At 40.6% G+C, this 12,724-nt stretch overlaps 1 protein-coding gene across 2 annotated transcripts in view; it reads left to right on the top strand.

Annotated features, from left to right (window-relative positions):
• The window catches only part of nbeab (neurobeachin b), a 196,152-nt gene that overhangs the window by 67,694 nt on the left and 115,734 nt on the right, over positions 1 to 12,724 (top strand). For both annotated transcript variants that reach the window (XM_079676160.1, XM_079676159.1), the window contains exons 11-18: positions 408 to 516; positions 1,988 to 2,140; positions 3,833 to 4,001; positions 9,120 to 9,199; positions 9,961 to 10,023; positions 10,407 to 10,504; positions 10,963 to 11,055; positions 12,525 to 12,633. In XM_079676160.1, coding sequence (XP_079532286.1) covers positions 408 to 516; positions 1,988 to 2,140; positions 3,833 to 4,001; positions 9,120 to 9,199; positions 9,961 to 10,023; positions 10,407 to 10,504; positions 10,963 to 11,055; positions 12,525 to 12,633 — 874 coding nt within the window. The remainder of the gene's footprint in view (positions 1 to 407; positions 517 to 1,987; positions 2,141 to 3,832; positions 4,002 to 9,119; positions 9,200 to 9,960; positions 10,024 to 10,406; positions 10,505 to 10,962; positions 11,056 to 12,524; positions 12,634 to 12,724) is intronic.

Here is a 12,724-nt window from a genome sequence, read left to right as displayed (position 1 = left end):
AGTGTCACTAAGCACCACTGTCACTCAGCCAAATGCTTCAACTGGAAAGCCCTCCAACAAAGAAAAAAGCAACGTCTTCAGAGCACTGCCTTGTCCCCATGAACGCTTTTTTCTTACCTAACACACACCCTGGTTCAATTCGCCCCCCCCAGACCACTCTCCCTAGAGAGACCCTCAACGCGCCCAGGCTTTCTTCTCTTTCTTCTTCAAGAAGGATGAAAGTATTGGGCTGGGAGTCCCAGCTGACTGCTGGCATCCTCTGAAATGACCTTGTTTATCCTGCCTCTGCCAAACTGTGTCCTCATGCTGATGCTGTTTATAGATTCATTCCTTCAGCACCTAATGACTGTGTGAATAGATGAATGTTGTATTTCCTGTGTGAAATGTTATGTCTTCCTCTTTTTCAGTGCCACTCTCCTGGCCTTTCTGGTTGAGCTGCTCAAGAGCTCTGTGGCCATGCAGGAGCAGATGCTGGGAGGGAAGGGCTTCTTGGTGATTGGATACCTGCTAGAGAAGGTGTGGCAGAGCCTCCATTACGTATTGAAAATATTTCCTAACCTCAGTGACACATCACTTTACAATAACTTGTCATTTCTATATTAACCGATTTCCCCGCATCCATATAATATACTCATCACAGCATGTTTTTTCTCCCTTTGAACTGTGATTTGAAGTTTACTGTGATGAATAAGAGTTTTTTTTACTTACAAGCCCATCTGCTTTTGAAACCTCTTTTAACTTTCCCACTATCAAGGTGCACTGTATCTTGCCTGCACTCTCCAAGGCCTGTCAACAGTCTGATCTCCCATCCCCTGTAGCAGAGTCCTGAATGTGTCTTTGAACTAAACAGAGCTAGAGGAAGAACTAATTCTCTTCCCCTTTCTCTCTTACCGCATCAATCTTTATTTACCCATTTTGTGATGCAGATCTAGCAGCTTGCAGGCCTCCCTAGAGTGTGGGCTCTTTCGGAGCTCTAAGAAAGGACTCCACTTTGTCACTCAGTGACTGGCCAGCCTGCTGGCTTCAGCTGCTGTTAACTAACAGCCAGACAGTCGGCATCTGAGAGCTGCGCTTTTTTTTTTTTGCTTCCTTCCCGCTGCCAGGTTTCACGCTTCCACATATCGTACCATCTGTTGGTGATCTGTTTATGCCACACATACTCTCCCCCCATTGCCTTCATTTTCCTTCTCTCCTGCCCTCACCAAGTTCCCCACTGGGCAGAGAACAGGTTTCAGAAAGGGGTGGTAACAGTATACGTAAAGTGACATATCCTGCAAGTTTCTGAAACATTTCGTAATTTAGTTTCAATATTGTATTGAGGTTTATAACTAAACAGATCAATGCGTCACTTACAGTATGCCAACCTGCTATCTGGCTGCAACAGAACATAAGAATAATCGACAGCACCAAGTAATCCTTTAAATGAGCCTACACAGATGGGAATTGACAAACATTTCGAATGACAAAAAAGCACAGAGAGTAGTTAAGACAAGACAGACAGTATTTTTTTATAAACATTATAGCTTACAGTTTACAGATGTTATAGCAGTAACCCAAACTAAAATGATATACCTGAATATGTATAATATATCCCTTTAATACAAAAAAACATACACTGTATGTTCAATACGCCTGTTAAATTATCTCCACATCACTCTATTTTATTCTATTAACATTTAACTACTTAATTCTCACTTGAGAAACATCAGATTAATACTGCTTGGATTTGCTCGGATAGTATTAAGGGACATGGTCGATATTCCCCCCTGTTATTGACCACTGTATAATTTACAGATGTATTTTTGTAACATTAAGGTGTTTACTACTGATGGGTACTGCAAAGAAACATTTCATTAACAGTTACTATGGGGTGTTGGTCTCATTATTAGTAAGTCAGTCAGAATCAGAAGAATATATACATGGTTAACGCAGAATAGGATGGGACATATTATTATTGTTTAACATGCCCTTGTGCTTCTTCCTACAGTCATCACGTGCACACATCACCAGGGCTGTATTAGAGCAATTCCTGTCCTTTGCTAAATATCTGGACAGCCTGGCACACGGGGCCCCCCTGCTGAAGCAGCTGTGTGACCACATCCTGTTCAATGCAGCCATTTGGATCCACACCCCTGCCAAGGTGAGCTCTCAGGGAATCCAGCCTCTAAGGGAAAAGTGTTCTGAGCCTTCGAGTTGAAGTGGATGCATATCAGGAGCTTTCAACCACAGAAGGCTTCAAGAATCCTTTACATCATACTTCTGGAAATGTGGTTTAAAGTGTTCAGTGTTGATAGCTTGTATTACACTTATCGGTAGTCAAAGTTTCAGTTTGGTAAGATTCTTGATGGCACTTGTTTGTATGTGTAGGTGGAAAAATAAATAATAATATCTACCCATGTTTTTATAATTTGTTTAACTAACATTTCAGAATCGGTCTTATTACCAAGTAGGTTGACACATAAGAGGAATTTGCTTTGGTGTATGTGGTGCATACGATGACATAGAAAGAAGAATATGTAGCAAAACTAAATGAAGAAGAACAAAATAGGACTGTCATTTAAAACAACTATTTTAAGACTATTATAACAAATAAACAATATTTACATATGAGAAATATGATATACTACATTTAAAGTGGAGAGCTGTGCTGATTTAAAAGAGGTAATGTATTTATGAACAAAAGGAAAAAAAAAAAAAAAAAAGTATTATCATGACTTGATGCTGTTTTCGCTTAACACAGTTTGGATTTGGTGCCCACATGAAATTGACCCAGCCAGAGCCAAGTGTCTGAGCAGTGTAGTGGAGCTCATACCCCAGACATATTCTAACATGTATAAGTCATTGACAAGTCATCACTTGCTTCCACTTTCCTGTCTTCAAAGTTTTTGAAAGAGCCTCCTTCTTTCCATTTTATATAATGACCCATGGAAACCGGGATGAGGTATATCAAAGGAGTTGAGTTTGTGTGGCGAATGCATTTGCTTCAGGAATTCTGCTGATGGGCCGAACTATGAATAAATAAAAAGAGGAAATATATACAAAAGTGTCTCTAGGCTTGAATGCAACACTCCTTTAAAATAGAGCGTAGAGAAAGAGAGAGGAAAATGAGAAAAAGCGTGAGCTAATGAAATGGGTTAGACCAAGTGTAGCTACATTGGCACAGAGAGCTACCCTGGCTCTTTCCCTTAGGACATGCTACAAAGTCCACGTTTCCTCTGTTCCCATCCTCGAGCTGCACAGGGTATGGAGAGCCAGCTGTGTGAATGATGGGAGCATGCAATATATGAATGAATTAAGTGCGCCTACCGACCCTGTCCTAGTAGACAAATACGATTTTGTAAGTGCATTTTACTGTTCTGTTCTCATGGAAATAACATTACAAACAGCATGGCGATCACTTACTTCCAGTGTTACATTTAAGTAGCCTGAAACCGCATCACATCATGTTCGCATCATATAACCACACTGCCGCCTTTCATCATAATTCGTTTATATCATTCAATTTAATATCCTATAATTTATGAGATAGGGGAAAAGGCTCTTGCTGCTTATAGCTATAAGGACTGTGGTGGGATTAAGGATTCTTGTCAGGTCTGTTGCTAATTACAGAGGAAATGCTAATCATCAATGAACAGAGTGGAGCAGCGACAACTGTGACATTAAGAAATATAGGGTCATTGGCCATCCATACCATGAACCTGCAGTGATAATCTGCTCCGTGTGCAATCCACCATGATGAATGTCTTTAGTTAGCATGCATTGTATACGTTTTTGGAGAATAATTACGCATTGCACTTAATAACATGTGTGTGTGTGTGTGTTTCCACTCCAGGTCCAGCTCTCTCTGTACACATACCTTTCTGCAGAGTTCATTGGCACGGCAACCATCTACAACACAATTCGTCGAGTGGGCACTGTGCTGCAGCTCATGCATACGCTAAAGTATTACCACTGGGCCGTCAACCCTGCAGACAGCAGCGGAATCACACCAAAGGGTCTCGGTGAGTATATTTACCTTTCAAACTACGTTCTTTTGCTTCTTTTCGGTGTGGAATTACATTTGTTTTGGGCTCATCTGAGTGAAGCTCAGTGTTTTTGGAAAGGAAATCATTGGAAACCAATCACGATCATTGTGTGCAGTCAAAAGCCTGCTATCAAAGTGCCTTCCTGAAATGGCAGCGTCTCCCCCACATTTCAAATGACTCATCTCCACATGGAAGCACATGCCTGACAGCCGCTAGGACCATGGCCATCACAGGAGATGACAGTGAGGCAGACACGCCACATCAATACTGTCATCCCACTGGGGTGCTGGGTGTGGGTGTCAGGCCTCTGAAACCGGGGCCAGTGCTGTGACTGGTACCCTCTCTTTATGAGACAACAGCATGTTACAAAGCAGGCTGTGCTGAAAGCGAAAATGTCCTTGAACTGTCTTATCCTTTTTGCTCATCATTATCTTTTCTAAAACGATCCATGTTGTAGTATAGTGGTTGTTTCCTAATGGTCGCTGACTGAGACCTCAGTGTATGCCTCACCTCATGAAACCTACTCCTTGATGTACTGAACAGTCATGTGAGATTACTTCCAAACTTTTGTTTTCTTGAATTCCATCAACATTGTTAGTACCAGTAATGATCTTCATCTCAAGTGAACATGACATTTATTATCACTGCAAGAGTTGGCTGGATGCAGCAGCATTTAAGCCTATTTATAAGCCACATCAAGGCACCTGGCCTAGATTTATGATCTGCTAGAGCTGGGAGTGATGCTAATTGATTTACCACTAATAGTGAAGGTGACCTTCAGAGTGAGGTTAGCTGGGATAATATGTGCACAGTGCACACACATTGGAATGTTGGGTCAGTGCATGGGCCCCTCAATCAATGTTTCCCCCTGATTTTAATTTGTTCCTTATCCCATGTACTTACACAGTGCCAGGTCCCTTATCCCTTCTTACGCTGTGCTAGGAAACTTTACAAGACTTAATAAGTGATGAAAGCCCAACCTAAATACAGCTCATGCTCTAGGATGATGAGCTATATTTAGCTGGGGGGGGACTTTTCTCATGACTTTATTTCTATCACGTCCAATTCTTTTGACTCTCCTAGTAAGTTTCCTTTTACTTTCACTGCTGTTGAATAATATATTTTAGTGTCAAAATCACTTGTTTGGGAAAAGCTTTTGCTATGTAGCATTAGGCAATGTAGTTTAGTTCTGCTTTTTATAGGAGCATCACAAGGTCAAATAGTTGTATGATTTATTAGTCGTGGAGCGTCGGAGAGATCAACAGGGGTTATACAAAAAACACCAAAAGAAAATGCAGGAATGTTGATATAAATTGTTCTATGTGAAATCTGGGCTGGGTGCTGGACAAAGAAGTGTTTTGGGGTGACTGACCATGGTGCACTGCAAGAAACCACTGCTCTGAAGCAGCTTTGAGGACAAACACTATTAAAGTCTGTCAGGAGACACGGCACCCAATGATGGATTACTACAACTTTAAGATGGGTACAAAAAAGAGTTTAGACAGAGACAAATATAACCACTGTAGTTATCTGATAGTAAATAATTGACTTTGTATTTGATTTCAAAGACCTAGAGATTTATAAAGGATAAGTAAGAATCAATGCTCAACAAAACAGTTAATACTGTAGCTGTTACAAGAAATGTCTTTATTTACACACAAACTGTTTTTGTAGTATTTTGATGAAAACGCTTGATTTAATACACACTCACAGACATCTTTTTATAGTTTCAAAGACAAGATAAACACATATTGTAATCCATCAGTACATTAGCTATGCCCAATATTATCACTCCTTAAAGTAACTTGCTAGTTTAGCCTTCCTAAAATATACCAGATTGTAAAGGCCTGGGAAAATGGCAAGAATTCTATTCCATATCTTGAAATGTATCCTCTTCCTGCTGTGGGTAATTTTCAGAGTGGGTCTGGTCCCACTGATGCAGCCAAGTATAGGCACGTTTCCTCTCTGTCCTTCTCAACTGACAAACGACCAAACAAATACACATATAAAGAGGGAGAGAGCCAATCAGATAATGAAGTGTTCAATTATAGGGAGACAGAGAACACATTTAAAATGGAGCTCCTCCAGCTACTCACTCTGTTTCTGGAAGTACCTCCCTTTCCCTAGGTCTTAATAGAGAGTGGTATCAAATTAAAGCCATGTATCACGCAGCTACACAGAAACACTGCAGCCAGATGCCTATTGGTCAATTTTTCCTGGTCTGTGATATGTAGCCACAAGCCAACACATAATGTGTCTCAATCTCTATCACTCTCCCTTTGCCTCTGTCTATGCCCTGCTTCTTTAACTAAATAATAAGTAATGAGATGGGTGTCAGAGATGTTTGGCCAGTCACCAAGTTCCATTCAAGATGCATTTCAGGAAAGAACGAGCAGTGACAAACATGTAGTTGCTTCAGATGCTGATTGAGGCTTGAGAATGTTTTTTGTGCGTGTCTACTGTACATGCTAATCAATTCATCTGTTGTATTGACTGAGTTTAGGTGGGGTAGGTAATTTTGGAGAAACCAGCTCGAGTGCGCTAGAATTTGAAAATACACAGCGAGAAAAAATCTGCCACTTCCTTACAGAGCCCCTCCTCCAACACACACAAACGCACACATGACCAATGAGGGCACGAGATAAGTTTGTGCACAGATGGAAGGCTGACAGGCAGGTAGGCCATCCAGTCATTTTAGCCGGCCCGGCTCAAATGATTGGTCGTGCTTTTTACAGTACTACGGCTTCCACAGATCACATTTTTTAATGGATTTTTTGTCAAAGCACTTCCGATATTCATTGCTATCGGGATGTTAACAGCATTCCATGGAATATAACAAAAAGTGTCGAGCCGGTTTCTCAAACTTACCTACCCCACCTTTAAGTCAGGGAATGGTTTGGCTTGCTTCAGATTTACACCTGGGCAAATCACTGGATCAAATGAAGGTTAGAGGGGGCATTTGAACAGTTGTTGAGAGAAAGACAAAGGCCATTCATTATTTCTTCTTTCCCTTACATTTTTCTCTGTTTGTGTCTTATGAAATGTTTAGTCATTGCAGTTTAAAGTCAACATACTCCAAATGCTCACAACAGAGGAGTTTCAGCAGGCAATGCATATGTTAGTTCAACCTGAGATGCATTCTGGACACCAATTAAAGCTGCTGTGATTAAAAATACTTGTTGCATTAGAGTATTTTATCAGCCTTTGTTTATTTAAAAGCACCCATGGACTGAAAACATAATTACTCACGTTGTCTATTTAAAGGCTTGCGCAAGTATAGAGGACAAATGCTTTTTTGTGTGCCATGACTTTATTATCAGTTATAAGCCAAAATAAGATTCCTGCATTAATCACACGGTCATCAATTATTTTTCAATAAAGTATTTCACGTTGTGCCCTTGGGAAGTGGGAAGTAAAGCAATATGGGAGTGAGAAACAAGATCTCTGCAGAGCTGCTGAGGATAATTGGTTGTGAATAACTTGGATGCAGTGGCTGCGGTAATACTGTTCTTATCATCCCTTTCCTGTCAGCCTCTGTCCCTGCACTGGGTTTTCCTCTCGCTCTCTATTAATCAGTGTCAGGATGCAACCTCGGGGGGGCTCATCATTGATTACGTTGACCTGCGGTTGGGCGAGCAGAATGGTCAGGTGTCTGCTGCCGGGGTATCTGTCATCATGGCCCTGTCCCCATTTCAAATTAACATTTGTCCAGACAAGGTGGAGGTTAGGGTTTATCAGAGGAGAGGAAAGGCATTGAGCAGAGTGACCCATTTCCCCTGAAAGGCTTTTGCTTCTGTCTTCGTCCCAGTCATTTAATACCTCTGCAAATGCAAAAATATGTTGTCCATGTGTCTATACCTGGCTGGTTGCAAAAGCTGAATAGAAATGTGCTGGCTTTTACAGCCAGAATAAAGCCTCTGTGCTGAAAAGAGAGTGCAGCTAATCTGGGGATTCATGTTTGTATTGTTATGAGTGGTAACGTATGCCATATCCTGCATTTTCTGGTGTGTGTGTGCCTGAAAAGCTCTCTGTTGTATTGATGTGCCTGTTGCTGCAGCCTATTAGTGTACTTACTCAGTGTACCTGCAGACACTTTTTGTTAAAAAATCAGCATATTTAAAAGGATCTGAACCAGTCAAAATGCCTTGCAAACAACACCAATACAGCATCAGCAGAAGCAGCCCTGTGATATGACATGTAATCAATGCCGTCTGTCATATTCTGTCATTCTTCTGTATTTGCACGACTTCCGTACACCTGCTGACAGCATTCGGCCCGTCACTGTTGAATGAGTTTCATGACAGGGATGGATTGCAATGTGAGGCTAACTTCTGCAAGCCAAAGTGACCTTAAGTTGGCTGAGGCATTCTGGGTAGTTTTTAATGAGCTGTTGGCCAGAGTGATGGGCAGGTGTGACCTTGGGCTGGATGCCTGGGCACCATGTTGCTACCTGGGTTTGAGGGATAAACACATACTTCAAGGATGAATACATGTGGGTTGAGTAATTGCGAATGTCTAATGCTGAATTTATGTAAAATATATTTTACAAATGGTTGATAGGCACATGTTTCTGTTTACAAAGAAACACACATTCAGGGTAAATCCAGTGCACCAGTACCTAGCTAATGATACAGTAAAACATACTTTGAAGATATCACTGTGTTGCAGTGGCGAACCGTCAGGGCCTTCAAGGCATTCAGAGAATACCCTGGAACACTCAGATAAAACAAACAAAAAATCTATTTAATTAAATAAAATGTATATAAAATGAATAAATGAGAATCGTATCTGTGTTGTTGATCTGTAATATTACACTGTTACGTTGATTTGTTTGTCCTTCTCGGATCATGCACTACGCATTTCAGTGGTTTTGTGTGTGTGTCTACGACAGTAGAAGGTCCAGTTGTGATAGACACGGTTCGCCACTGCGAGTATTTGAGTTTTTACAGATCAAAAAGAGAAATGTGTCATTATCAAAAACCTATATATATAAAAGGAGGGTACTTTAGATCACAGGCGAGACTGTACAATTTGAAGATATCTTATTTGGTTCCAATACTTTCTCAGATGTATTGCTTCTCTCTCCAACTACAGATGGTCCGAGGCCGACCCAAAAAGAAATAGTTTCTCTTCGGGCATTCATGCTTCTCTTCCTGAAGCAACTCATCCTGAAGGTATATTCCACCTGTCTTCATGCCTCGCAGAAACTCACACAACTTGATTTTGGCTGCTCAGGGAAAATATGGAGAGTGTAAACCGTCCCTGTTATCCTTAAGACGTTCTGCTGGGCTGCTCCTCAATAAATACACTGTTATTTCTTATTTATGTCCTATGTGCTTGGAATAAAACCAGTTGTGCTGAAACACGAAATGAATTCATTATTCAGTTTTGGTCATTTCTTGATCATTTATCTATTTGAAATAGGTTCCATCCATCAATATGACAATGTTAACCAACTTAAGTCATCACTTTTAACTTGAATTTCAAAATATGACTGGTGTTTTTCTTACTAAATAAGTTGAAGTACTTAATATATATTACTAACAATAAATGATCTTCTAATCAAAACAAAATATGAGACATATGTCACCTGTAAGACCTTTTTCTTAAGTTTTATATTGAACTCTTTTCTCTAGTTTAAGTGTAACAGGGTTTTCTAGGCAGTAATTAAAGGAATTCAAAATTGGAATGGACAGAAAACAGACTTGGCGTGTACATACTGTCACCAAACCAAGCAAGCAAGTTATCTGGCTTTTCAATCTGTTTGGTTGTAGAAAAAACAAATCACACACCCACACTAAGCCCATAAATGAAAAATCAGGAGGCCAGAACACTTAATGTGCTTGTATAGTTTCAAGTATCTAATTTTTAACTTTACAACATAGAAAACAAGGAAGAAGATTCAACTTGTTTCTCTGTGTTTTTCTTCTTTCAGGATCGAGGTGTGAAGGAGGATGAGCTGCAGAGCATCCTGAACTATTTGTTAACAATGCACGAGGTACAGGAGTCTATGTGCACCTAGTGAATTCAATGTATGTCAGTGGGCCACTTTACTGCTGCACTAAACCGCAAGGTCGCATTTTATTATCAGCAATATTTCTCTGGCAATTCTTTTTTCCTTAGCCTTTAAACTTAGCAGCAAGATGAATGCATCATTCAACATATTTTCCATTGTGCAATAACCAGCCACGGCTCCTTGACTGTTGGAAGGTGCACCGGGGGCCCAGGTGTATTCTACAATTGCCTGGCACATGCACTGTGTCTTTGCCGCAGTTGCATTTACAGTGTGAACAAAGAACAAACACATGATTCTCTTTCTTCTCCTGCCCCCTTTTATATTGTTCTATCCCTCATTGTCTTCCTCTCCTGGATTGTCTGCAGGATGAGAATCTGCATGATGTGTTGCAGCTGGTGGTAGCCCTCATGTCTGAGCACCCAGCCTCCATGATCCCTGCCTTTGACCAGAGAAATGGAATACGGTAAGCCTCCCAGTTGAAGACTCAATCCCTTTTCTATTTAAGCACCAAATGAAGAGGTGATTTCCCAAAATAAAGCTGAACACCTAACACCAGTACTGTTTCCACGTGTCTACGTGATGCATGAATAATTCACAAGTTCAACGAAAGGGAAAAAACCCTCTGCATGGAAAGCAACAATATTAACATATTGATATCCCTATATGTCACAGATGATCAAGCTAACCCCATGTCATCCTATAAAATATAAATGCGCACTGTGTAGCTCTACTTGTGAGTTCTATTCATTGCGGAAAGGCTGCTGCCTTCATAAGGACATTCATTCGATGTTAATGTAAATTCACTCTGAAGGAAATTGGTTGTCAGCTAACCAGTGGAGGGCCTTTTCATCATCAGTGTTATATTGTATTCTGTCCAGACAGTGTGCTGTTGCCAGCTCTCGCTGCTTGTGTCTATTTCAGAGTAATCTACAAGCTCATGGCCTCGAAGAGTGAAAGCATTCGAGTGCAATCCCTCAAAGTCCTTGGCTACTTCCTCAAGCATTTAGGCCACAAGTAAGTCATCCATTTCAATAGCTGTGCAGTAGCTGTGTGATTACACACTCATAAGTGGTTTTCATAATAAAAAGTGAAAAGATGAATGATGTGTCATGTTTTGAAAATGGCAGTCTGTTACATGTCTATCTTGTTTTTTACTGCTTTTGTTGCGCCATTGTTGTCTGTTTAACCAGCAATTTTCAAATAAACAACATTACGATAGGTGTGAAACTGTAGATAAATCAAGCTTTACATCCAGGCGATAATTCATGGCTTCATGCCCTGTATGCATTAAATCACATAAGAGAACAGTGGAAAAGGCCCAAGTTATTGTTCCACAGCGTGACATTATTAATATACTTCTTACAAATCTGCTGTTTGCTGCACATTGGACAGAAGAGGAAATGCTTAATGATGATTCAACATGTGGGATGCAGGGATGGATGGAGAGTATACAGGAGGGTTAATCTCATACTAGACCGCCCCAGGCACAAGAGAAGGGCCTCTGTCCTCAGGGGACATGAGGGGCTCCATGAAAGCCTGCCTTCAACCCTCACTTTAACAGCTTTCATACATTTTAAAGCACAACCTCCTCACTATGAGAGCCAGTGCAACTTATTAACAATGAAATGGGTATCTTCAGTGCTATGTTGATATTACTTTTGGTAATTAATTTTTTTTTGTATTAGTTCAGTGATGTAAGGTGGCAGTGCTAAAAAGTACCAGAAAAAGCATGAGAGAGGCTATATGACTTAAGCTTTGCTCAAACTTCTTTATTAATATTTCATATATTCAACCACCTTAAAGTAAACTTGAAGACAAAGCGTCATAAATATTAAATAATATTACATTATTTCTTGTGATTTTAGAAAATATGCTTCTTTCTGTATTTCCTTATAACCCTATTATTTTAGTTTAGTTTATATATTTGTATTTTCATTAACATTGTCTTAACTCTGAAGAATATCCTCAAAAAAAGGTATATGGTCTAGGCTACACTTAGAAGCTGGCTATGAATCATCGGTTTGCCCTTTTCTCCCAAAACATTTGTAATATTCATACGGTTGAGAGAAATGCTCCTCTTAAGTTTCCAATTTGCCAGCCTCTGCAGCAGAAAACTAAAACATTGACTTCGGTCCCAACTCGTCCTGAGGCATTGGCAGCCTAGGCTTAGCATCGTGACACCAGTCATTATGCTGACTGTGTGTGTGTTTGAAATGTGTCACAGTTGAACCTCTTCACCTATGATATGCCTTTATTGTATCTTAGAGCCTTTCCTAGTGACAGGTTAACTTCGTTATCCTACACACCTCCAACCAAATTCCCCCAATTCATGGCAGCAGGCACTTCTTGACACTTGTCTAGAGAGCTCGACTCCCTGAGGGTGAGGACAGGGAGGCAAGCTGACGACACTCACTGATCCTTTCAGAGACTTAGAGAGCTCTAAACAAGCCACTTTAACGTCATGTGTGTGTATTTATCCACAGGAGGAAGGTGGAGATCATGCACACACACAGCCTCTTCACTCTGCTGGGAGAGAGGCTCATGGTGCACACCAACACTGTGTCGGTGACGGTCTACAACACTCTGTACGAGGTAACCCAACATTCTCCTCTCAAATGGCCCAACATCCGTTCACCATTGTTTTACTGTGAATGTGGGACTTATGTCTTCTCACCTCTTCCCG

Source organism: Notothenia rossii, assembly GCF_949606895.1.
Source record: "Notothenia rossii genome assembly, chromosome: 4".
In the NCBI taxonomy this organism is placed as follows: Eukaryota; Metazoa; Chordata; class Actinopteri; order Perciformes; family Nototheniidae; genus Notothenia; species Notothenia rossii.
This window is presented reverse-complemented; position numbering and strand designations above follow the sequence as displayed.